The sequence below is a fragment of the Gopherus flavomarginatus genome, chromosome 2 (assembly GCF_025201925.1).
Source record: "Gopherus flavomarginatus isolate rGopFla2 chromosome 2, rGopFla2.mat.asm, whole genome shotgun sequence".
Taxonomy (NCBI): Eukaryota; Metazoa; Chordata; order Testudines; family Testudinidae; genus Gopherus; species Gopherus flavomarginatus.
Window position 1 is genome coordinate 5672812 of NC_066618.1, and position 27188 is coordinate 5699999.

At 51.2% G+C, this 27188-nt stretch overlaps 1 protein-coding gene across 4 annotated transcripts in view; it reads right to left on the bottom strand.

Moving 5' to 3' along the window:
• NBEAL2 (neurobeachin like 2) overlaps positions 1-25497 on the bottom strand; it is a 198360-nt gene extending 172863 nt beyond the window's left edge. For all 4 annotated transcript variants that reach the window (XM_050942379.1, XM_050942375.1, XM_050942372.1 and 1 more), the window contains exon 1: positions 25382-25497. In XM_050942379.1, coding sequence (XP_050798336.1) covers positions 25382-25432 — 51 coding nt within the window. In that variant the 5' untranslated portion in view covers positions 25433-25497. The remainder of the gene's footprint in view (positions 1-25381) is intronic.
• Positions 25498-27188: the final 1691 nt, after the last annotated feature.

Sequence of the window (27188 nt, forward strand, 5' to 3'; positions counted from 1 at the left end):
CAGGCCCAAACACCTGTTCTGAAAAAAGGCTTCATTTCCCCCCAGGCCTCAGTGTGCAGGGCAGACATAGCCTCTAAGCCACAGGTGGGCAGACTACGGCCCGGGGCCATATCCAGCCCTCCAGATGTTTTAATCCAGCCCTTGAGCTCCAGCTGGGAAGTGGGGTCTGGGTCTTGCCCCACTCTGTACGGCTCTCAGAAGCAGTGGCACGTCCCTACTCCGGCTCCTATGTGTAGGGGCAGCCAGGGGGCTCCGCACACTGCCTGCACCCCATGCGCAGCCCCCACAGCTCCCATTGGCCAGGAACTGCAGCCAATGGGAGCTGCAGGGGTGGCGCCTGCGCACAGGGCAGCGCACAGAACTGCCAGGCTGTGCCTCCGCATAGGAGCCAGAGCAGGAACATGCAGCTGCTTCTGGTAGCCTCTTGAGGTAAGCGCTGCCCAAAGCCTGACCCCCTCCCATACCCCAACCCTCTGCCCCACCCCTGAGCCCCCTCTTGCCCTCTGAACCCCTTGGGTCCCAGCCCAGAGCATCCTCCTGCACCCCCAACTCCTCATCCCCAGCCCCACTCTAGAGCTCGCACCCCCAGCTGGAGCCCTCTCACCCTCCTGCACCCCAACTCCTCCAGTTTCATGAGCATTCATGGCCTGCCACACAAATTTCCCTACCCAGATGTGGCCCTCGGGGCAAAAAGTTTGCCCACCCCTGCTCTAAGTCCAGGCTCTGACTCCGGTTTGAGCCCAAGCCCCCTCACCATGTAACACCAAGCTGTGACTCGGGTCAGCAAGCAATCAGCACCCCACTTCTAGGGCCCTGGGGACATCAGAGCCCGAGTCCTGCTGCAACTCTTGTCCAAGGCCTGGCATTTTGCAGAGTGGAGGCAGATGACAGTCAGAAGAACTGCATAGCTCAGTACAGATGTCTTAGCATGGCTGTGAGACCTGGGGCCAGGAACCATAAACCCAGGTTTATGATGCAGTGTGGACACAAACACGGGCCTGGACACACCAGGTCCATAGGCTCAGGCTTAGTGTGGAGCGTAGACATGCCCTAGAAGGACACCGCACCCTGTTACAGTCCCCACATACCTGCTCTGGATTAACTGGCCACTTCACCTCGAGTGGTCTCTTACAATGGGTGACAGCTACCGACGCTAAACAATCTGTCCCACCTTGCGTTCAGCTGTGACACTTACCCATATTTCCCAGCCTTGAAGAAAAGCTCCGTGCAGCTTGAAAGCTTGTCTCTCTCTCTCTCTCTCACCAGCAGAAGTTGGTCCCTCCACTTTCATAATGCTGGTTAGCAGGACCCCTGACCGCTCCTGCCACGTACATGCCAGTGCCAATCTAACTGTCCATCAGCACACTTTGGGATGCCACGGGAAGTCAAGTGCCATATTTTCACCATCTCTCCCCCCAGCAAGCTTGTTTTTGCAAAATTGGCTAAATCAATAATCTGCCAGAGACTCAAAAGCAGATGTACATGAAGGGCTAGATGGGACCACAGCAACTGGTGCATGAGCAACACGGAATCTCTGTCGACAAATCTTGATCTGAACTTCTGAGTTTCATTTCCCCTCCTCCTCCTTTTTATTGTGATATTGTCTCTCCATCACATGCATTCGGCCTACTCCCTACTACAAGCCTGACAAGAAACCACCACCTACACACTCCACTCAAGCAGCAAGGCAAATATTTAAGTAGGCCTGCCAAGCTAAGGAAAAGGAGGGGCCAGAGAATCTCATAGAATATTAGGGTTGGAAGGGACCTCAGGAGATCAGCTAGTCCAACCCCCTGCTCAAAGCAGGACCGATCCCCAACTAAATCATCCCAACCAGGGCTTTGTCAAGCCTGACCTTAAAAACCTCTAAGAAAGGAGATGCCATCACCTCCCCAGGTAACCCATTCCAGTGCTTCACCACCCTCCTAGTGAAATCGTGTTTTCTAATATCCAACCTAGACCGTCCCCACTGCAACATGGAGCCAATAAAGACAGCTAAATACTTCAGACTATATCGCACCCCTCTAGTGAGGGGGCGGGGCAGGCTGGAATGAACAAGGGATCAGCTAGAGTTAGAGGAACCACCCCCCGCCCACACATTTAAACAAGAAATCACATCTCTCTGAGATTTTTGCACCATAACTTGCGTTATGCTACGCCTCTATGAAAGGGATTAGATCAGTCTGTTTCCTTTGCGCATTTGACAGCTTTACAGGTTTTCTGGGTCTTAAATATAGTTGCAAGACTACTAGGCTACATTTTAAGATAATTAGGCTTGGCAGAATTAGAATGTTTTTATATAATTGAGGAATATCATCAATGTTTAAGCATTTTTGTAAGGTTTGTCTATTTACGTTTTCACAGTTGTAGGAAATTAGAGGTGGCCAGACAATGACAGAAGTTGATTCACAAAGTTAACGCTCCATAAGCCATGAACATCACATGTCAAAATACACAAAGTTGATATCCTTAAAACTCATGTTTTTACTATTCATTCACTGGTCCATTTGTAACAAGCCTAATTCAAAAGTCTAAGTCACGAGCTTTCGCCCACAAAGTCTTCCTTTGCTTATCTGTATATTTGATCATCAGTGGAAATATTTTTCAGTTTGTGTAGGGTGAAATCTAGGTTTACCGACACTGACTGATAAAAATTGAATCCTTCCCAGCCTAGAGATAATCTTGAGTGCGCTTACACGCAGCACGCACATCTTGGACAAGTCACTCTTGGTTCAGTCACCAGCATTTTCATCCCACTCTCAGGCCAATAAACCTTTAAAGAATGAAGTTAGATTTAGACACAGGCTACTCGATAGCATGATGGAAATATGCATTTATCTCCTCTCTCAACCATTCCATTGGTAACAAACACAGAGTGAGACAGTACATTAAAGTCCCCTCACTCTGTCAGGAACTGGAGAGCTAAGGAAGTTGGTATTTATCTTTTTTTATAGGTTTGAGTTGTCACTATAATGCTCACGGTCACCAGTGCACTGCAGGAGACTGACGTGCAGCAGTGAGACATGATCGTGATTTGAACTAAGACAACACAGCACCATGGATGGCTCCCACTGGAAGTCCATCCAGGGGCACCCACCACAGTATCAAGGCACTTTGCCAGAGGAGCAGAGCTGCAGTAAGAGGACAATGCACGACTTGGCCAGCAAGGAGGACAGAGTCAGCCTATGTCAAGGCAACGTTCAATAAACGCGACTAACTGCACTAAAGGGCTGGGGAAGATAGAGGAACGGGAGGCTGAGCCACCTTCCCCACTGCGCCATGGCCCATCAGTGGGGCAGCCTGGCACTGCCTGAACAGAGAGCGTCAAAAAACTTCCTCCCCAGCCAGCGGGGGCTCGGCAGGGACCCCCTTACAGCACCAGCAGCGAGAAGCAGGGGGGGGATCCCAAAGGCTCCAGGAACAAGAAGTGGGCGCAGCCTGGTTAGGCTGAGCAGTGAGCAGAAGGCACAAGGACAGAATCTCACACCGGGGCGGGGGGAAAGGCACAAGGACAAAATCTCATACAGGGGCAGGGGGACAGAGCTTGACCTCTCTCTCCTAAGCAGCTTGGAGGCACCATGAAGATCTCCGCATCGCCCTGCGCTCATCTGAGCCTCATGATGTTGACCAGGACTATAGGCTCAGGAGAACACCTGAAGTGCCCCAGGTGGCCAGGGAAGGCCTGGGAAGTTTGGAGGAGGACACTTGGCCATCACTAAAGGGCTCTTTTGCCCCAGCATCTCTGCCGTGCTCCTCACCCCCATGCCAGGCCTCTGGCAGTTTTATGCTGCTGGCTGGCAAGAGTCGACCACCACCACCACCTATGGGAACAGCAGACTCCTATCACCCCTGGGCAGGAGAGCAGCTGTCAAGGAGCCAGCAGCCTGTCCGCTCCCTGGAAGTTACAATACCTTCCTGGAGCAAGGCTGAGATTTGGGCAGCTCCCCACCTATGCCTGCTGGTTCTTGACTCCCTCCCCCCACACCCAACTTGAGGCCAGCTCGGGACAGGAGATGGGAAGAGCCAGCCCTAGGAACTGGACTTTCTCCCCCATACAACAGCGGAGGCTCCTTCAGATCTCGCAAGCAGCTTGCCCCACAGCCCAGCCCCATACACCCATGCCCAACACTCGCACCAGAGCCTCCTGTTAGCTGGGTCTCTCCTCACACCTCCACTGTTGGCCAGTCGGGTCTGACACAGACTTGGCAGCTGCAGCAAGCTGGGGGCGGGGAGGCATCATCTTGGCCACTCTGGCCAATACACAGACAAAAGTTCCCTCCTGAACCGCTGGCCACACGACGGGTCCGGCCCTGAGGTCTCTCTGCCACCAGCTTCAGCCACCTTCCTAGCAGGGGCAGCGAGGCTGGGTCTGCAACCATGGGCGCTGTCTGGGTCTGTCCGTACGTTCAATCCCGGGGGCAGCCAGAGAGGGGGCAGCTTCCCTCCTGCCCAGGCTTGCTGCAGGCCCTGTGGATTCAGCCGAACCCCAGCAAGGTTTATTAGGGAGAATCATTGGCTGGGCTCTGCAGGGAGACACCAGGGCCCCCCAGACCCTCAACCCTTCACTCAGGATTGCTTTGAAAGCAGCAAGGACGTCGATCAGCTTCTGCAGCCCAATGTGCTCCTGTCAGGTCAGAGGCCCCCAGCAACTTGAATGGGCTTTAACTTCCCCGGGAGGTGGACGAAGCGTGGGGGAGGAAGGGAGAGTTGCTTCTTACCAGGCCAACGAGCAGAGAAACACCCCCCGTGCCCTCCCCATTTCTGGAGGGGCTCTGGGCCTGGTGCTTTCACAGCAAAGCTGGGGAACGCCTTGCACAGCACATCACCCACTTGGGGTGCTGCATCCCGGGTCCCACCGGGCAGGGACGTAAAGGGAGGAGGGGTGAGGAGACAGGGCGTGACCCCTGAGCTGAGGGAGAGGCTATCAAGGGCAGTACAAGAAAAATCCCGTTTTGATGAGGAGAAGTTTAGGGTGAGGGTCAGGAGGAAAAGGGTATTAGACAACGGCCTGGTTCCCCAATTAAATTAAATTAATAAATAATTTGAGATCTACCTACCTCCTAGAACTGGAAGGGATCTCAAAAGGTCATCGTGTCCAGCCCCCTGCCTTCACTAGCAGGACCAAGTACTGATTTTGCCCCAGATCCCTAAGTGGCCCCCTCAAAGATTGAACTCACAACCCTGGGTTTAGCAGACCAATGCTCAAACCACTGAGCTATCCTTCCCTAAGGGACAGCATCAGAGGGACAGGTGGGGCTTTGTGCATTGTTGGGATCTACACTTCGACCTTGCTGTTGATTTCGGCGCTGGAACGACTCAATGTTTAATTCGCTGTTCCCTGTTAACTGCATTACAGCAGCCCCGGGGTGCGTGAGGCGCTGCACAAACACAACTGCCCTTGCCCAAAGGAACTACAGTCTAAGAGACAAGACAGGGTGGGAGGGGAAACTGAGTCACAGAGGAAAGCTACTTGCTCAATGTCATAGCCAGGAACAGAAGCCAAGTCTTTGAACACCTAGCCCAGTATTCTATCCACTAGCCCATGTGGCTCTTAGCATGAATCATCGTATTCTCTTCCCTGCAGTGCTTCTCCAAGGGAAAACCCTCTTCCCCTCACTCCCCACAAGGCAGAACTGGTGAGAACTGCGTCACTGCTGTGTGTGAAGTCCGCAGCTCCACAGGGCGCACAGCTGCTTCAGCCTACCAGAGACCATGCAGAACTGTGGAAATGCTGCAGCACCAGTGCCTGGAAAAAACACGCCCTCTCCCTGGCTGCCCATCCGTCGGGGAGGTGCCAGCCAGTGACATCTGGCCAGAAATAACTGTCTCCCGGAGTGGCTGCTCCCCAGGAACCAGGGGAGAGAAGAGATACAAGAACCTTGGCAGAGAGAGGAAGGAAGGGACTAGGGAGGCCAGTGGAGAGGGGCTGCATTTGAGCAATGACTCTGGCTCTGTGGGGTGGAGATGGGAGATAGAGGGTGGAACAAAGGGGTGGAGCAGATGAATATATTCCTCTTTGAAGGCACCAACCACAGCTGACCACCATGCTGGTTTCTAGGATCCATGCCGACTGCAGGGCTATACAATCGGCAGAACGTACAAAGCCGCCCAATAACCTTGAGCTCCCAGGGTGGAGAGGAGCAGGGGCTGATAACACAATAGGGGAAGGAGAACAGGTTTGCAAGGCGGCTAATTCCTTGGCACCTGGCGCCAGAGAGCTGACAAGGCAGGCTGCAGAAAAGGGCTAGTCAATTCACTGGCACTATTTGTGCTTAAGAGAAGTAGCAGCGGAGGTCACAGCAAGGTGGGAAGAGGCGAGCGGCTCCGAAAGGACAGAGGCTGTATCCTTCCAGAGCACAGCCTATGGGTGCAATGGAAACCCTTTAATGGGTGTTGCTTCCCCCCTAACTCCAGCAAGGGGGATTCGCTCCACTTTACACAGGGGGTTCCTGGGGCATAGAGAGGGGACCGGACGTGCCAGGTCACCCAAGTGGCAATGCCAGGAATGAACCCCCGGCCTCCCAGTCCTTAAAACATACCAGTGGATTTGTCCTCTCGTTGTATAGCAGTGTGTTGTTTCTGTTCCGAGGTCTCAGCCTGGGCCCCACTGCGCTAGGCGCTGCATATATCTAATAGACACTCTCGGCACCAAAGAACTCACAGGCTAGATATACGATGAGACAGAGATAACAAACGGGGGGAGGTCAACAGAATCACGGGATTGGAAGGACCTGGAGAGGTCACCTGGTCCATTTAGCTGAATAAGGAGATGTCCCAGCACTCCCACTGCCCAGCAAACGGTGGCTGAAAGGGGACCATGTGGCAGCCCCATGGATCATTACAGAGAGCTCTGCCCATGAATAGGGAGCCATGTGGGCAGAAGTGCCAAGGTTCTCGAGGAAAAACAGGACTGTGTCTAACAGCTTAGCTCCCAGCAAAGGACAGAAGATGATGCCATAGAGTTTCGAGTCACTCAAGAACAGCCCAGCTCAGAACAGCTAAAGGAAACGCCTCCGAGGGTGTGTCCAGACAGCCATTTGTGGGGTTGGGCTGCAGGAAGGATCTGCTGGAACATACAGCACCGGACACCAAGATAGCAAACAGATAGTAACTTGCATTTACACAGTTTCTCTAGCCCAAGGGATCGCAAAGCGCTTTACGTGAACTGCACACAAACTGGGTTCACTGACAAATTGCAGCCATCTCTGGGGTGGGCCGTGGCAGCTGTATGACAGCATACAGCAACGCTACCCAACAGCTTGGGATTGGAAGTGAAGGTTGCCCATTCTCCAGGGCCGGCTCCAGGCACCAGCCGACCAAGCACGTGCTTGGGACGGCATCCTGGGGCAGGGCAGCGCTTGGGTTTTTTTTTTTTGTTTCGGTTTGTCGGGGCAGCGCTAGAGGATTTGTTTTTTGTTTCGGCAGTGCGGCGCTCCGAGGGGGGGGCGCTTCGGGCGGCGTGGTGCTTGGTGGGGGCTTCGGGCAGCATGGCGGGCGGGGCTTCGGCAGTGTGGTGCTCACGGGGGGGGGGGGGTAATGGCAGGGCGGTGCTCTTCTTTTTTGCTTGGGGCAGCAAAAAAGTTAGAGCCGGCCCTGCCATTCTCACAGCTATTTCTTTTGATACTTTTTAAATAAAAGACAAAAATATTACAACACAACATTAACACACTACATTGTACAATGCTCCTTACTTATTCAGGGGCTAGTTAATAGCCAGAATCGTTAGACAGGGTTCTTTATCTCACTGGCTGGGGAGAGCGGAGTACACTTGAAAGATGACCAAGTTTCTAAATACTCATCCTCTTTTTAGCCCTTTTCTTGAGATCTGAGGACCATTGAAATTGCAAGGGATCATCGCTGGCCTGGGGTTAGGACAGCAGGCTGTCAGCCGCCCCATTCACAGGAAGGGTCAGAGAATCTTTAGAGACAAGGAAGCAGGGATCTTGGTTTTGCCTCATCTCATCTGAATGAAGGTTCCCCTCCAGTATCAGCGTGCCCCCTTGCACCATGCTGTGGTATTGAGTCAGTGCTACCTTCTGGAGCAGAGCGCTGCCTACCACACCCCCATCAGCTCCTCGGTGACCCTTACCGGTCTCCCACACAACTGCCGTCCAACCCAAGTCCATCCGGCAGGGAGTTGAGCTGAACTCAGTTCTCGGCCTTCTCGTTACCAGAGTGGACCAGGACACATTGCAGTCGGTGGAATTTAACGTGAGGAACCTTCCAGGTAGCTCCCATACTTCAGGAGAGGACAGAGTCCAGTGTCTCCGTTCACATCATGCTGGGTTTCCTCCCCTGCCAGGAACAGCGGGTCCCCTTGCAGCAGTGCGTGGCCGAGTCTGAACACTTTCCAGGTTAGATGCCTTCCAGACACCAAGGCCTGGGGCTTAGTTGCAGACCAATGGCTCAGGGAGCCCATATCCCGATAAGAGCCAGAAGAGAAGCCGGGGGCTTGTTCCCAAGACAAGCTGGGGTGAAAAATGAGGGGGCTGGTTGCAATCCTTAACCAGTTTGTTAATCCTGCTGAGGAGTTTGCGTTTTCAGCAAAACCCCAAATTCTGCTGAATACCAACACTTCCTGCAGAAGGTGCCGTTCTCCTGATGGAAAACCCATTTCAAGCCCAACGCCGTGGCCAGCTCCAGCCAGATGCAGCTCAGCGCAGGCCTCCCTTCCTCGGCACCCTCTCTCATCAAAACCAATTCTCTTCCCCCTGCAGCATCCACAGGGGAGCCTCCCCAACGCAGCTGCTGCCAAGGACTACTCCCACGCTGCTGTTTAACAGGGCAAGGCTGTGCTACAGCCTCTAACGGCCCTGAATTACAAGCTGGGGCTGTCTCCATCCCACTCACATCAGTAAGGGGAGCCCGGGCTGGGGACACTCAGAGGAGCAGGAGGAGGATGGTCAGGAGGGCCAGGCAATGGATCACAACTCGGAAGATCTGGGTTCAGCTGCCAGTAGCTGCTGTGTCACTTCCTCTCTCCAGGATTCGGTTCCTCCGCTATAAAAATCTTCCATCCGTCTTGTCTGTGTGGCAGATGGTAAACACTGAGGTAGGCTCAGTGTCTCACGAGGCGTACGTGCAGTGCCTTGCACACTGGGGCCCTGAGCATGGCAGAGGCCTCCAGCTGCTACCAGAATACAAACTGTATTCAGAGAGGACATTTGTGAGAGGAAAAGGGGGCTCAGCTTTTCAGCCCATCTTAAAAGCAGGAGTGCACCTGTGCACACCCCTCACTCTTCACCCGTATGGAACGTCCTTGTCTTGGGGGCAGGGCCCTCTTCTCCCCAGGTCACTAATCTAACAGCTGCATTTTGGATGGTGCTTTTCCATGTGCTGCAGCAGCACCTAGGAGCTGCAGCCATGGGCCATGGGGGGCTGCTGGATGGAATTAGGAAATTTGTGTCTAAGGGGATGAAGTTTTGAAGGCTGGTGTCACTTCATTGATAAAGTTACGCCCACGGCATCCTTCATCCCTTTACGAGTTCTAGGTACAGCCACCTTGTGGCAGATACCCCAGGGCAGCCAATCCATGCATGCCTCCACCCACAAAAAAGAGCCTCACTCGAGGGAATTCTGGCTTCAGACCACTGCAAGAGTGGGAGCAATGGGAGTTTCGCATCCCCGTGCACAGCAAAGGCCGCCTTGGTTTAACATCTTAGCGAGCTGGTGGTCCCTGCAAACGCTGCCAACCCAGGATGGTTACCCTCTGTCCTTCAGCTGGCTGCAGAGTAGGACCATTGCTATCTCCACGCAAGCAGCTGCCCTGGTACAGCTTAGCAAGCCAAAGGGATCCACCCAAGGCTCATTGTAATGGGGACAGTTACCAGGAGCGAGATAAAGAGTGACTGCAGTTTAGGTTGATGGTTTCCTGGATGGATGACGACTGAGGATTTATCAAGGCAAGTGGATTTTATTTTTCTTTTTAAAAGAAAACCTCTATGGTTTTAAAACGTGACACGCAAAGCCGTTCTGAATGGGATGAAACCTTGTGATGGGTTGAGTTACTTGGTCACAGCGATTAAATTAATGTAAATGTACAGTTAAGCCCCCATCTAAGACAAAGGACTATGAATTGGGCCAGGAACTTTTGCTGAGGATTATTTTGGGTAGGGATGCGAGTGAGGGCAGGCAGAATGCAGAGGACAGAAGAGAAACAGACAGCTGAAAGCCAGGTATCTGACCCTGGAAGAAACCTGCAGAGAGGTGTCTGAGCAAGGGGCGTAGGCTGCTCATGGTGCTACGCGCAAAAGCAGCAGTTTTCCTGCTATTTGATTCCCTCCATATTCATTGACACGGGAGTTTGTAAATGGGGGGGGGGGCGGCAGAAGGGACAGCTCAGTGATTTGAGCATTGGTCTGCTAAACCCCGGGTTGTGAGTTCAATCTTTGAGGGGGCCATTTAGGGAACTGGGGTAAAAATCTGTCTGGGGATTGGTCCTGCTCTGAGCAGGGGGCTGGACTAGATGACCTTCTGAGGTCCCTTCCAACCCTAATCTTCTATGATTTCTTGTAAATAAAGAAGATTGCAAATACCCAACTATCACCAATTTCTCTTCCTAACTAGAACATCTCCAGGACCCAAAACTTTGGCTAGCCACTTCGGTAATAGGTGGAAAGCAATATTAAGGCCCATCTAAAATATTCCAGGACATGAAAAAGTCCAGCCACTCAACTGGAGGAAGTCACTAGCTAAACAGATGGACCCAGAATTTGCTGAATGACTAAATCAACTTTTGACAGCAGTAGCCTCTTCTGCGGGTACAGATGGAATATTTTCATTTCCGTTTAGTCATCTAGTTCAGTTAAATGATCGAACTCTGAAAGAACTAAAAACCAACTGAAATTAAAGCAGGAAAGCTTGTTTTGCTCTTCCAGTCTAGGAATCACAACAAGGTGTAAAGATGAGCTCTATTAGCGCTAAAACCTTATTGGACATATGACCACAATCTGTTCAATTCACTAGCTACAGATATTTCCTTTCATAATCAGTTTTAAATAGAAAATGTTTGGATAAACTCTATTCTTCTGTATCCAGCACATTTAAGATCATTTTAAAACATTAAAACTCTGTCTACTTGAATTCTAGTTGCCATCCAAACGCAACTTGACAAGTAAAAATCTAGTAAATAGGAAAAGTCATTTGCCATTTTCTAAATGTCATAAACGTAAAAATTAAGAACATGGACAAACAAATTAAGCTACATAACTGCTTAAATGTGTATAGCTCTCCAGCGTATCCTCCTGTTTAGCAAGTCATAGTACCAAATTTAGTGTAAAAGCTATATTTAATTCCAAATTCACGTCACCACTCAATGAGAATCAACATCGCTTTAGGAAAATAAAGTACAAATGCAAAACCAGATTAACTGCATGATTTAAACCAAGGTTTCCTCCTTGCTGACTGAAGCCAGCAATTTGAAGACAATCCACCTGTGGGGTCTGACCTGCAATGTCTGATGAGGTGTCAACATTGTAACGAGTTGGCGAGTGTCTGAGCACTGCCCATTGCTGGATGGAACTGATCAGGGCCTGGAACGAGAGCACTGGCGTATACCCCTTCTGACTGCCCCCACCAGCGGGAGGCTGGGATCTGGACCTATTTAGTGGGGTAGGAACCAAAATGTTCCCAGGACAGACACTTCTCTTCCCATTAGCATCGTGGAGGGGACCAGAGGCGCCAGCCAACGCCTCCTTGCAATAGGCACCGTACAAACGTAAGGACACGACAGCTTGTCCCAGAGAGCTTACCATCACCTTTGTTCTTCTCCTGCCCCGCTAGCGTCCCCACACCTAGCCTGCTCCAGCCCTTAGCACCGAGACGGGATGCAGAGGTACCAGCCCGACCTGGCACCTAAGGAGCGAATGCAGGGGCCCAGGTTAGAAACCAAGCAGGAGAGCAGCAGCTGCTCCAGTCTGATGTTGTGTGTCCCTATCTGGTGATACAGAGCAGGCTGGTGTGCATGGTGCAGAGCTGCTGCCCGGGCTGAGGAGCCCATCACATGAAAAGGGGAGGAGGGCTGGGACGAAGGGCACCACATCAGGTCCCACTAGGCCATCTCATAAAGACTAGGAGGAGAATTTTCTCCTTTTCTCTAGTGCCTGGTCTGGTTCCACATTTCTCAAGCGTCTTCCACCCGCTCCCTTGGGAGCTTGACTGTCAGTCTGGCAGACACCACCGCTTGGACCTTTTTATAAAGCCGAGCTCTTCTTAATACCCCATCACTGCCACACTGCTTGGACAAATCGCTCCCCTCCTCAGCCTGTACAGGCTACAAGAACCGAATGCTGTACTACCACCACCACGCTGGTTAGTTGTTCCCTACAGGCCTTTTACACAGCGCTTGATGTCCTGTTCCCGTAACACCGTACGGTCCAGCCAAGCCGACTTGGATCTGTTATTCTTCCCATGTCCCAGACGGTGCTAGAGTGTCTTGGAGCAGGACAGCTACTAAAAACCACTTATAAGCCAGGCCTGCATTGCATCCGTTTCACTGGGAGCGCAGAGCAAGTCCTCTGCATCGCCGCTATTTGTGGTATAAACGCCAGCGGCAGCAGAAGTGAATCAGCGATGGGCCCTCACACATCAAGAAGGAGCGTGCAGATGAGCTTTTAAAGCCAGCGGAAAGAGGAGGACCAGGGGGATGACAGATGCAGCACCAATGTAAGAGAGGGGGGCAGCCAGCTCATGGGATGAGCACATGCAGTGGACTCCGGGGCATTAAAAGGTGAATCAACTCCACAGTCAGAGATGCGAAGTCAGGATAGCGATTGTGATCTGGACAGGTGTTTTACCAGCAGGCATATTCCACACAGCCACACTGGCGGAGGGGTGGGGTGGGGGGAAGAGAGGCTAAAGCAAGTCGGGGGAGAATTAATGGCCTGGCGTGGTTATGGGCACTTGGCTTTTAGTCTCATCCACCAGAATTGCCAGGACCCCAGGCACTAGGAAATGTGCTCCCCTAGCATTCTTCTAATTGAGTGTACTCTCCTGGCTGTATCCCTAGTGTTCTGTCACAAGGCCCGTTCCTAGAAAGTTACTAGGGACAGACAGGAACTTCTGGAGGAGGAGACCAGTTTCCCAGTATCGTTATCAGAGCGGTGGCAGGAAAGACCGAGGGACAGGAAGCAGGGAGTACTTGAGCATCATCAAAAACCCAGAGGGCAAGAGAGTCAGCAGCAGACAACTCAGGGATTCAGCCTTGCCCCTAAAACTAGCTTCCTGGTTTTCAGCATGAGTGACCTTCCTGGAGGAGTGGAACTTCAGAGAGCCGATGCCCGATGCCTACGTAAGCTCTAGGTAGCATGGACTTGAGGGGAAGGGCCACCATGGAGTTTGGGCACTGGACTGGGACTCAGGAGATCTGGGTTTGAGTCCCAGCTCTACTACAAACTTCCTGGGTGGCTTTGAGCCAGGTCACATAGGGCTCGATGCTGCAACATGCTCTGGCTCTGACCCTGCAAAGCATGTGTGGGGTCCCATTGACTAGTCGAACACTCAAGAGTCATGCATGGGCTGAAGTCCAGTGCTGGATCAGGCTCAGTGTGCTCAGCCCTCTGCAGGATTAAGTCCTTGACCTCTGAGTCTCAGGGTAGGTCTACGCTACCTGCCGGATTGGCAAGTAGTGTTGGATGTATTGGGGATCTAGACGCGATAAATCGATCTGCTAACTGATGACCGTTAGCGCAGGAGTAAGTGCAGTCGACGGGGGAGCCGCAGCGGTCGACTCGCCGCCATGAGGACAGCCAGGTAAGTCGAACTAAGATACTTCAACTTCAGCTACGCAAATAGCATAGCTGAAGTTGCGTATCTTAGTTCAAACTGCCCCCCCCCCCCCCCGCAGCGTAGACCAGTCCTCAGGCTTCTCATCTATAAAATGGGAATTACAATCCTCCCTTTGCCTACCTTGTCTAGTCAGACTAAGTTCCTTTGGAGCAGGGATTGTCTCAATATGTCCGTACAGTGGCCAGAACAAAGGGGAACCCAATCTCAGCTAACCCATTAGGTGGAAGTACTGTAATACAAACGTGTGGCTAGATAACAGCCAGGAATGTTGAAATGCAAGGTTAAGACCAGCAGGGACCATTACGATCATCTAGTCTGACCTGCTGTCTAACCCAGGCCAGAGGATTTCACCCAGCCTTTCCGGCAGCAGGCCCATCTCTCAAGGTCAAGTTAGAGCAGGTTTTTAAGAAAGGAAGCCAGCCTGGATTGAAAGGCTTAAGTAACAGGGAATCCACCACAGCGCTCAGCAAGTTGCTGCAGTGGTTAATTACCCTCACTCTGACTAGAGCAAGGTGGATGTTAGAGAACTGGAGAGGAGCCCGCTCAATGGACTGATAATGCTCTGCCACAGGGCCAGTTCTACCATTAAGGAGAACTAGACGGTTGCCTAGGGGGCTAAGATTTCAGGACGCCAAAAAGCAGTGTCCTCAATTTTTGTTGTTTTTGTTTTTTTAACAGTGGTTCCTCCCTGAGCACGCAGTCGCTGCTCCACTTCTCCCGCCTCCCAGGCTTGGAGCGCCAATCAGCTGTTTGGCACTGCAAGCCTGGAAGGGGAGGAGAATTACAGTAAGCGGCGTGCTCGAGGAGGACGCGGAGCAGAGGTGAGCTGGGGTGGGGAGGTGCTGCATGGCTCCCCCGGGGGGGGGGAGTTGCCGCAGGGGGGTGTCTCAGGGCGGGCGGGGGGGTGCAAGGTGGAAGTTTCACCTAGGGCTCGAAACTTCCTTGCACCAGCCCTGCTCTGCCCTCAGAGAAGCAGCACCAAGGGCGGTCAGCATCCACGGGGCTCTCATCTAAAGAAGCAGGCGGAGTGCGTCTCTGGCGCAGGAAGCTAGAGAGAGCTGCCACCCTGTAGCTCAGGAAAAGGGGACAACCGTACTGTTCACAGCACAGACAGCTTCGAGCACGTGCACACAGGTTACACCTCTGTATGTGCACCACCATGGGCAGATGGGCGACACTTCAGCCATGGCAGCAGCCAGGCAGAAAAGTCACGGTGGTTTCCGCATACCAAAAAACTCAACAAGCCACGAAGGATCCCCAGCCAGCTCACGTCATTAGACGGTAGGAGTCACCAGGCTCCCAGGCACTACCAACAATCCTCTCTTTTCTGAAAAACAAATGGGCTGCAAGTGTGAATGGTGGAAGGAGGAGGAGTTTATTGCTAAGGCGCTGAGTTCGGGTTCTATTCCAAGCTTTGCCCGGCTCACCTACATGGACACAGGCCAAGTCACTTCATCTCTGTGCCTCATTTCCCAGTCTCAGGCTCGTATGGCAGGCTCCCATTCTTTTGTCCGCAGCTGTGTTATTCATATCATAGGAGCTCCTAGCAGCCCTCGTCATGGACCAGAACCCCATTGCGCTAGGTGCTGTCCAGACATTGGCCAGGCCTTCCCTATTGTCTTACACACAGTATGGTGGTATTGTTAGAGCAGTGACTTGCGTGGTCAGACAAGGTCTAAGGAACAGACCTGAAGAGTGTACAACATGTAAATACTGCAGCTAACAGGATGCCCCAGTTTGGATCTCTACTGCAACAGAAATAAAAATAACCAGGTAAGAGAAACAAACATCCATAAAGTCAACTATGGGCTTCATTACACAATGATGCCATTTACATGCGCAGCACGTCCTCACCAGTAGTAACGAAAACCCTCAGGTAGAGAAAAAGCACAAAATGTTGTTCCATTTCCTGATTAAGGGTCACCTTTAACTCTTCAGATGTGGCTACACGCTGCAGCCACTTGCTTGGCAACAGCCAGCCCTGTTCCACTCCCCAGCCACACACGCACCCAAAATCTCTGCTAATTCCCACAATTCTCTCCTAGTCAAATCTTTGTTTTCATAAGTCGCTTGCTTTGCCAACGACACAGTAACCTGGACAGCAGAACCCCGATTTTATGAACATCAATCTAATGAATGACCCATCATATGAACCATTTTTCTGCCACTCAATGGGACTTCCATCCTTCAGCCAACTTTCAGGCAGCTGTACTAGTTTGAATAGACTGAGCAGTTTGGCAGTGAAGACTAACCAGACACTACACATGTGTAACTATTTGCTATGTACTCTGTCACTAGGCAATAAATTAACTTATGCATCATACCCACTGCAATTTTGAGATGTTCAATTTCATGTTCTTAGCACCTCAGTCTCCAATTAGTTCCTAAAACAGGGATCCTGCTGTATTCCTAGTGCACAAAACGATGGGGAAGCAGTTCTGTTATTGATCCAAATATCAAGTAGTAGCGGTCACTATTCAGAGGGGGCATAATTGAGACGTGCAAAGCGTGCAAAATCCTCAGTGGATTTTTATGCTACATTTTCATGCTAAATCTGTTCACTCAGAGCCTGCCTGTAGCTATTATGGTGCAATTCCCTTACATTGTAAAGTTAAAGAACTACAACTGAGAAAAAAGTTTTAAACTCTTTGGTTCGGTACTTGACAAGTCTTTCTTGGAAGGATCAGAGACATGCACATTCAATAATGATGAAGACCACCACATGATGAGGAGTACGATATATGCCTAGACAGATCTGCAGCCTAAGTTCATTACAGGCTGCTAATCTGCAAGCTTCCGAACCTCTGCACATTAGGACCCCAAATCTCAGACCTAAATGGACTGCAGTCAGATCAGATAATCGAAAATCTGGAGCCCTCAGCCGCCTGGGGGCCGACAGCTGGAGCCCCCAGCCGCTGTCAGCCCCAGGCGGCTGGTGATTCAGTAAATACAGAGAGCCAGATAATGGAGGCTTGTTAAACGGGGTTCTACTGTACTTCCATCCTGACCTAGGGGGGAACTTGAGTGCTAAATGGGCCTAGAGAACGGTCTCTCAAGATTGACAAGTGGCCAATTAATGCCAGTTGTGAGAATTTTTTTTCCTGGTATGCAGAAAATTGTCTACTGGGGAGTAACCCAAGACTAAATGAACTTTGATTAGTTCATTATTCAAATGAGGTGTTCATCACTGACTTAAAATACACAGCATTTCGGGCAAGATGCTGGCTGATGGAGCTGCGATTATGAGACATGAAATAAGTCTGGAAAATAACGCAAGCGGTACCAATGAAAATGAATCTGTTTAAATAGACTTACAGAGTGATCAAAACAAAGCAAGTCAGGCAACACTAAATGGCATTTCATCAACAGATGACAGACAGCGGTGATGGCTTACAAAAGCCGATGCAGTCTGCACAGTTACAGGGCAGCTGCACATATAAACCAGTTACAAGAAAGGCACTTACTAAAACACACTCACCTTGCTGGACATGTACAGTATTTGTCTAACCACGCTTACAGCACAAGACGAAACTCATTTGCTGTGATCATCAGCTGACAAGCCACTAAACTAAAGGCTGGATTCTCATCTAAGTCTCGTCTATGCTACACAGCTGGACTGTTTTACCGAGTGGCATCTCTCTCCATTCTACAAGTACAGTTTATTCCCAGATGGGAAGGGGAATACGCTATAGTGGTAGAAGATACCTTTATACCTGTATAATGCCTGCACACTAAGGTTGTATCAGTAAAAAAGAGTCACACCTTAATCCAAGAGTTACACTTGTGCAAAAAGAACCATTTAGACCAGGACTTACACCAAGACCCCTTTACACTAGCCTGACAGCACGAGGGGACCCATAAATGGGACGAAATGTAATTCACAGTCCTTTGTACACTACTTGCTACCATCATCTCTGGAAGCCTTGCAGAGAACCCACTGCACTAGCAGAGCGCAGTCAGTGCCGGGCACAGCGCATTCAGCGCTGTCCGTACAAACTGGAGCCTCTGCAATCCAGTCCTCTGCTGCTCTGTCGCAACACCGGACGTGAGATCCAGTCTTGTTTGAAGGAGCCTTGGCATATCTGTATGACACATGTACTTCGTCCCAGGTGCTTGCGTCCTTCTTCCCCTGGAGGGACACGAGGAGGCCTCAGGTAACAGAAACCTGAGCTCCAGCCCCGGGGGCGGTGAGGAGATCCCAGGAGACAGCATAAGAACCTGCATCTCCTCTCCAGTCCCCCAGAGCAAGAAGAGCTGTATCTCAACTCCCACCTGTCGACACCACTAGACAGGTCCTCCAGAGACCTGGACCTAAAGCCTTCAACTAAGAGAGGAAAGCAAGGCTCGGAGGCTATTTTCCGTACATGAAATGGGATTGCTGATGGTGGAGAAAGGCCTAAGGAAGCACTGAAGTATACAAACTGTGCTTTTGAGCTGCAATTCATCTTGACGGTTTGCCAGTGGGTCTGCTGCTACAGCTGCAGCCGTACGTTTCTGTATGCTCAGGGCAAGGGAAAGGTTACCAAGTAAAGGTTCTTTGAAGCAAGGATCCCTTCCAAAGAGCAAGCACAAGACACCTGCACCCAACCCAGGAAGCTCTCCGGTTTCCTTAGCCCAGCAAAGACAGCAATGCTGGGAACACCTGCAGCATGCTGGCCAGAGCTTACAAGTATGATTATGCACAACACGCTACAGTTGTGCCGCTGCGGCACACCCGTGTAGACACTCACTACAGCCACGGGAGGGCTTCTCCCATCACTGAAGTTAATCCACCGCCCTGAAAGGGGGTAGCTTGGAAGAATTCTTCCATTGGTCAGTACAGCTATGTCACGGGGGGAGGGGTGTGAGTATATTTCTCACACCCCCGAGAGACGCAGCTATGCCAATGTCCGTTCCCAGGATGGACCAGCTCTACGTCCTGAGGCCACTAAGGCTGGTCTTCACTGGCTTCGAACTGACATCACCCAGCTGCACCTCCACTAACAGAAGACGAACAAGCCAGCAACTCCAGCCAGTCGGAGCAGCTACAGAAGCTGACACAGGCACTAGGAGAAAGGGTAAGAAGGGGCCTAGCCAGGGTCACACCTTTCAGACCCAGGACTGTGTTGGGGAGACCAACACACACACACACACACCCCGGATACCCACACCATGCAGACTTAAGGGAAAAATGGCACAAAGGCCTAGCCAAAGGGACAGCTGCAGAAGAAGCTGGAGAAGGGACCTTTAGGGAACTTTCAATGCCTTTGACTGGACTGACTTTGCCTTGTGCCGATTACCTGTTTGTACCACCTTAGCTTCAATCCAGGGCTTGCCTCTTAGCCCCTTCTCCTCTGCCCTGTCTTCCTCACCCCCTTCCCACTTACCTGATTTCTCCCCCTTTCCCCTAACTAAACCCACCCAAAGAAATCTGAGAACTTGTCATTTGTCAGTGGTGTGTTCTACCCCTTCCCCCATCCTGTGTCTGGAGCCCCGAGCTGGGTTGGTTCTTCAGCACCGCTCTGATAAACATGATTATTACCACTACCAATAGACAAGCCTCTTGCACTTTAACCAGTGCCACACTCAGGCCATGTCGATGCTACATAATGACATTGACACACAGCCACCACAGTTATTAAATCGCTTGTGTGCGTGCACGCTTGGCTCCTTGTGCCGGCAAGGTGCATCTCCTCGTTCGGTCAGCGCGGGGCATTGCGGGACAGCTCCAGAAAGCCAGGAACAGTCGACGCAAGCAACGTGGAGTCTACACTGACACTGCGCCAACCCGACTACATTGAGCGGGACTTTCTGCCACTCAGGGAGGCAGTGTTGCTAAATCGGTGCCGAGAGGCACTTTGCTGGTGGGAGCCAAAGTTAACAAAAACACTTCCAAAGCTAAGCTGATGCAGGGCAGCTTTTGTCAACCTAACCAAGTAGTGTAGGTCTAAGACTGCCAGGACCTGGCCGAGGAGACGCGGTTAGACTGCCAGACACCACTAGCACCTTGTGCATGTTCGCCTTTACACATGCTACTGCCAGGGAGCTGCACTAGTGCACAGATGGGAAACCAGAAGGAAAATGCTTGCGCAAACCAGGCCTAGATGAAGAGGAGGGTGTCTGGGAAATGGGAGCCGTGATAAAATAGAAACACGCTCTGAAGATATTCAGAGGAGAGGGCTCGGCTGAGGATGCTGTCATCCCCTGAGCCCGCTCCAGCTGCCTGACATCCCCAGACACTGTGCATGCCAAGGCTTGTCTGTGCCTGCTTGTCCACTGTATTATTGTCAAAGCTGCATAGTTCCCTGGGTGGGTGGGGAAAACGAACAAAGCGAGCCCAGCCCTGCAGTGTCAACAGCAGCAGGGAAACTCCTTTAAAGAGGCAAGATCTGGTTACCAAGTTCAAAACAAACTCAGAGCAGATGGACCTGGCTGATCGGACACTTGATTGGCCCACGTTAACAGAAGGTACACGCATGCAGTCATTTAATAAGAGCCACCAGTGGCTGCAACGGGCCATGACAAGGAAGAGTGGAGTTCTGCCATAAGCCGCAGAAAGACCTGCAGCTCCAGAATGGTTTCCTCTTGCAAAAGGAGACGGCACAGCCCCATGCACCTTGAGGTTTTCAGCAACTCCCAAAGCTCAGACTAGCCGGGAGCCACAAAGGCATTCTAGGGCACTAGTCAACGCCGTGTAGTCCATCGCGAGAGTCTAGTAGCCCCACAAAGACACTCTGGATGTCCTCCTCTCACCACGAGCCTCCAGGCCAGCTGGTGCATGGAGATGGCCACACACATAGTTCTAAATGGAAAAGGGAGCTTAGCTCAAGTTCTCCACGGTTCTTCAAAACGGGCAGGATTTAGCCCAGTTCCAAGGCTCTCACAGGGCAAGCTGTTATACAAAGCCAGAGCCGTCTCCTCACCTAGAGGAAAGGCAGACCTGTGGTTAAGACACTGGACTGGGACTTAAGATCTGGACTCTATTCCTGGCTGTACCATGGACTCTGTGCCCCTCTCCCCATGCCTCAGTTTCTCATCGGAAAGATGAGGCTAATAAAGAAATAATTGGAGATATACCTATCTCATAGAACTGGAAGGGACCCCGAAAGGTCATCAAGTCCAGTTCCCTGCCTTCACTAGCAGGACCAAATACTGATTTTGCCCCAGATCCCTAGGTGGCCCCCTCAAAGATTGAACTCAACCCTGGGTTTAACAGGCCAATGCTCAAACCACTGAGCTATCCCTCCCCCTTCCTTTCTGCTGGGAGTGGGTAACAGGGGATGGATCGTTTGATGATTACCTGCTCTGTTCATTCCCTCTGGGGCACCTGGCATTGGCCACTGTCGGAAGACAGGATACTGGGCTAGATGGACCTTTGGGCTGACCCAATATGGCCGTTCTTATGTTCTCTGTTTAGATGGAGATGCACTGTCTTTCTGTGCAGTGCCTCACACCAGGGAGACGCTGATCTCAATGCCTCCAGGCACTACTGTGATATCAGTCATGTCACTACAGAACATCAGAAGTTGGGGTTTGGTCAGGTGGTCAGCGGACTGGAAGCAGCTCACATCCTCCCCAAAGGCCACTTACTTCTAGTCCCATTTCACTACGCTGCAGGAATGTGTTTAATTAATGGCATGATACAACATAAGTGATCATTTTTCGCTCCCCAGTACTTAATGTACTTAACAGAGAAAGCTCAGAGGGAAGATGATTAATAAGAATACTGAAGATCCATCATCTGCTCAATAAGGCTTTAGTATGATCTGTTAAAGAACTCACACAGCTCATGAACAAAGACATTTTTACAAGCTGAGACGCCATCAGCAACGTTAATTCTTCTTTAACAGGAAAAGATGCAATTTACTGGTGGGTTAGTAGACACACATGGCATCTTCGCTGATCTCCATCACCATGTTGATTTTGTCTCCCTAGCTGCCTAACCAGCCCCCTGGATTTTAATTTTTATGACACAATGAAGGACAATGTAAGAGAAATGGACTCCTGTGCAGTATTTGATATTCAGCCCAAATGGGATGATCAAAGTTAGCAAGCCATGCATTCCATTAGGATGTTAAAGAGAGATAACGATATCTCGGCATGATTCTTGTCTTTGCCTTTCAAATGCAGTTGCCGGAAGACAGGGCCTGCTGTTGCACTGGCTGGCCTAGATTCCCAGCACTGGATTCAGACCAGAGTCCTAGCCAAAAACAGCAGCCCCTACAGATTTTGTAGGGGGATTTGTCACAGGACACCGGGGCTGGAGTAAATCTTCATGATCAGAGGACTCCTAACAGCAGTTGGTGTTTTCACATAGCAAACATTGTAGGAACAGGCAAATGCATCAGACGCAGGTATACAGACATTCCTAGAGACTTCAGTTGTAAGTATTCGTACACATAAATAGCAGGTCATGCTGTAAAATATGAAGGCTGTGTGTAGAGAAATCAGTATTAACATAACGAACGGCATAGCCTCCTCCAGGCCCTTGAAGAGCTGTATTTGCACATTAGTGACACCTCCCTGCAAACAGAAATCCAGCATGAGGTCTCAGACGCCTGCAGGAAGAGCTGTTAACGCCTATTAACACATTGCAGGGTAATGGTGACATATCCCAGTTAAGCAGAGATCCTACCCCCACAGGATATCGGTGTTTATCATGGAGAAGATGCCATTGCAACTATCTAAATGAATACTAATCCTCCGCAGAGGTTCAGCAAGATCCAACATAGCCAATACATCTCCCCCAGTAAGGCATAGGTACCATACATCCCTCTGTCCCCAGACATCCAGGCCTTTACTTATCCACTTCTCTCTCTGTTCACCTCCCTCCTCTCTTCCTCCATCACGTACCCAGATAACTCTGAACAGCACGTGCACGCACAGACTCAATTCTGTGATTCATAACTACCTGGTCTCTTGAGATAGCATCCCTTCCCCTTCCCATTTAGCTGATTTCTCCCCCTTTCCCCTAACTAAACCCACCCAAAGAAATCTCCGAACTTGCCATTTGTCAGTGGTGTGTTCTACCCCTTCCCCCACCCTGTGTCTGTGCATCCTTCCAGGATGTTAAGTGTGATTTTTTGCTTGGAAGCAACTCTCGTCACGGGGAATCTCTACTCATTTTAATTTCTTAAAGGTTGTTGGTTTGGGGTGGGGAGGTTGGTTGTTTTTTAAGAAAAACTGAAGTCAACTGTAACATCCCTCCCTCTGACATTCTGCTGCATGCACACACCACCCTCTTTTGGTGCTCAGGGATGAGGCCAAGCCTGCAGACTTACCAGCGGTCAATTTACCATCACACTCCAGTTCAAGTGCAAGATGCAACACAGCAGGAAGAGACAGAACAATCCACACAAGGAGAAAGGCAGATGCAGAATGAAGGCTTCAATCTTGCTGTTATCCTGGAACTGTTCAGGTGGGTGCAGGTGAACCACCAATCTCAGCTCTGGTTCATCATGTTCTCAGGTTTAGAGGGTGGGAACTTTCCCCCAAGAATCAAGCTAGTGCACTACAATTACCTCTTCACAGTCAATGGACTCTGGATTAAATTCGACCTTTAGAAAAATCGATTTCAGAACTGGGAATGTTTCATTGTTGCTGCTCTCATCTCCCCATCGGGCTCAATCTTTTCATTCCATGCAAGCTTGTGCCTTTAGAAAAGCAAGAGGCAGCAGAGGAAGGCAAAGGCCATATGATTTTGCATTACAAATGGTTTCTTTGGATGACAGAGTGACAGTTTGTTATCCCGTGTTCCCCCATGACATTGAACTGACTTTATCAGTATGCTAAAACCAGAGAAAACTTCCTTTTCAGAACAAAAGAGGAATTCCCCCAGCTGATGCCATATTTACAGCCCTAAAACAAAGCTCTGCTGTACGGGTTTGCTTGTTGGAGCTGCACTAGCGGAACAAAATGAGGCACACATCAGATGTAATCATCAGTGCCAGCCAGTGCCCAACACAAGAGAGTTCTGGGAAGACTCAGACGTTAAACAAGAATATAACCCACATGCATTTTGTCGACATGAACATACGACTGTCTCCTCTTTGCAAAACAGTGTTCTACAGGCAGAGACCAAAATTAATTTTAGAGAGACAGTTTAAGTGTCCCCTACTCCAAATGTCATTTAGAAGGACATCAGCAGCTCAAATCTGGACGGCACTGTGAAAAAGAATGTTTACAAAACAAGAGACCAAGAAAAACGTTTCATCTTTTTAAAAAAATTCTGAAAAGGAACCAGCTTAGCAAATAAGTATTCCTGTAGAGCACTAGCTACTCAAACCTTATCAAAGCACAACCAGGACGCATGGTGCCTGGCAGACGCAAAGTCAAAGGGAAGTGCCAGCAAAAAGCAGTGAAACTGGGTAGCCACATTTCATCATCTAGCCTGGGTGAAGTGCAAAAAGCAAACAAACGTAAATAGCGAATATAAGATCTTTTAAAGAAATTGCCCTTTTAATTTAGCAGGTTACTTGCAACCTACACGCTCAAACTTTGCATTTATCATCCCCAAGACGCGAGCCTCCTGCTTCGAAAAAGTTTTACTCTTGTCAAAAGCACCATGACTGTAACTGAAGGGAGATTAGGACATTTCCCTCCCCCGTTTTCCTGTGCATCCGGCTGCACCGTGTGTCCACCCAGTTTCCCTCATGTTTGCTTAGCGTCTTTCACACACAGCAACAGCAAAGCGTGCTGGTAAAACCACACCAATTGGCAAGGTGAGTCAGAGGCAGGTGTAGCATCAAACGGCGTTAACCATGACAGTTTATATCTGAGGCACAAAGCCAGCAAGGAGTCTGCTGGCAGAGAAGAAGTGAGGCTTTTACCCACGAAAGCTTATACCCAAATAAAGGTGTTAGTCTTTAAGGTGACACCGGCCTCCTCGTTTTTTTTGTGCATACAGACTAACACAGCTACCCCCTGATATCTAACTAAGGCACCTTACCCCTGGATTCCTTTTTAACCGATCTGATTTTAAACCCCAGGTTCTCCTCCTTCCTGCTCCACCTGCCCAGGACCTCACACGTGCTGATTTCCTAGGCGCTTGACCTGACCATGGCTAAACTTCCGTGCGCTATTGTGTTACCCGAGCTGGGCTCTCCTGCGCACACACAAGGGAACAGTTGCTAGGGCCTGCGGCACAGGGGCCAGTAGTCCAGCGGCAGCCGCGGCACAATAATCAAACAAACAAGAGCCTAGGGAGCGAGCGAAGGGCTGCCATGGTGCCCCGGGCAGCCTGCGCCAGTCGGGGGGTGGCGGCGCCCCGTTGTTAGCAAAGCACCGACACCAAACTATTGCCGAGCGGGGGTGGGGTGGGTGAGCTTCCTCCTCCAGGGCAGGGGGCGGATTCTCCCCGCGGCCGGGAGGCGAGCTCAGGGCAGGGGGGATGCGGCGCCCATGCACCTGCTGCTGCTCCGAGCCCCTCCGGGCAAGCTGGGGGGGGGGGGCCAAGGGGTGCGGCCCGCGCCCCGGAGAGGGGGCAGTTAACAGGTGCGCCCTGGACAGGTGTGACAGGTGCCCCCCCGGGACAAACGGGCGGGGAGGGGGGTGTGCAGGCGCCCCTCCCCAGGCAGCGGGAGGGGGTGTTTGCAGGCGCCCCCCGACCCACACCCACCTTGGCGAAGTAGAGCATCCACAGCTCGTAGAGCCGCTCCTTGGAAGCCATCCTGCCGCCGCCCCCTTATCTCCGCCGGCCGCTGCCGCTGGCTGTGCCCGGCCCCCAGCCCGTGCGCCCGGCGGGCATGGCAACTTTCCGCGCCCCGCTCCTCCTCCGCCGCCGGCCGCCCGGCTCGCTACGCCTCCGCCATGGCTGCTGGGGGGCAGCGCGGCTCGCCTGGCGGCCGGGCTCGGCCCCTCCTCCGCTGGAGCCTGATTAGAGAACAGCCCCGGGCCGGAGCGCGGGGAGCCGCCCCCAGGTGCGCCCAGCGCTGCGCTGCGCTGCGCTGCGGGGAGCGGGACACGCCCCGCCCGGCTCCCCTCCCACCCCTGGGTGTTCGTTCAGCCCATTGGGCTGGGTTAGCGGGGAGGAGGCGCAGCTGTGCCCGGGGGCCCGCGGATTGACTAGCCGGGAGCCCAGCACCGGAGCTGGCAAAGGCACGTGCGTGTCTTAGGCCCCACTGGGGTCAGTGGCTTGATCTCCAACAGGTGCAGTTGGGGGCCAGGGCCCAACGAACAGCCCCTAAAACCGGGCAGAGAACAGCAGCGGGGGAATCCAACAGGGCCGCCCAGAGGATTCAGGGGGCCTGGGACAAAGCAATTTCAGGGGCCCCTTTCATAGAAAAAAGTTAAATATTACAGAATTAAAAATTGTATTAAAGTAAATGTTTGAAATGAAATATACACAGGTTGAGAGGGAAGGTACTGGACATCTGGGGTCAGGCTTGGGTTATGGGGGGTTACGGATATCCTTTGCAAGGATGAAAAGATACCTACATATTGCATAACTGCCATAGACCCAGATTGGGGTGCAAGGGTTTTTAAAGTGTCAGTGGATAAGTGGGCTTTCTCGTGCCCCCTCCTGCCCCTGGCGACCCTGGAATCCAAAGGGTTATGGGCCTTTGGGCCAAGGAGTTCAAAAGTGGCTCCTGATCTTCAGTGTCTTGATTTTTGGAGGGGCCTGGGGCCTGCTTCACAGAGGCACCGACCTCCCACACAGCTCCCATTCAGCTGGATTCCTGGCTGCTAAATGCCTTCTGATCCTCAAGCCCAGCCTGTTTCAATGGGACATCCCCCAAAGAAGCTAAAAAAACATTTGCAGATGATGGCCTTAGTGTGTAAAGCCTCAAGGAGCTGGATTTCTGAAAGAATGTTAGAAAGGCACCTTGTGGGATTTTCAAAAGCATCTAGGCCTGCTTGCAAATCCCGCTATGAGCCTAAATACCTTTTAAAAATCTGGCTAGAAGTACCTAGGCTACCAAAGGATGGGCCTTTTATAAATATCTCTAGCTGGGCGCAAACATGCGGGTACTTAGCTATAAGCATGGGGGTGGTCCCAGTTATGTGTGCAAAGTTAAGGTTATGCGTGAGCGATGGCAGATAGATGAGATTGGTAACTGACAGATAAAGTGTCATGACAACCTTTAGATATCTTTTATGCAGCATTTTACAAGTTATGGCTCTGGTCCTGCATTAGGATCTGCTCCCTCCAGCACCCCTGCCTCTGTGGTATTCCCATGGGTGAGGTCTAGGTGTGGGGAAATAGCAAATGCAATCAGGTTGGTCATTTTTGCTTTTGTTTACAATCCATTTTCCCTTCTGCTTCACATACTAGATGCTTCCATTGTCCATCCCCACCCTTAAAAAGAAATTAACAGCACAATCCACAAGAACACAATCAAAGGAGGAAATAGGAACTAGCACCATGAGGCCGTATGACAAATAATGTTGTGACCTTGTGTAAACATTGTCCTTTCCTTGTGAAC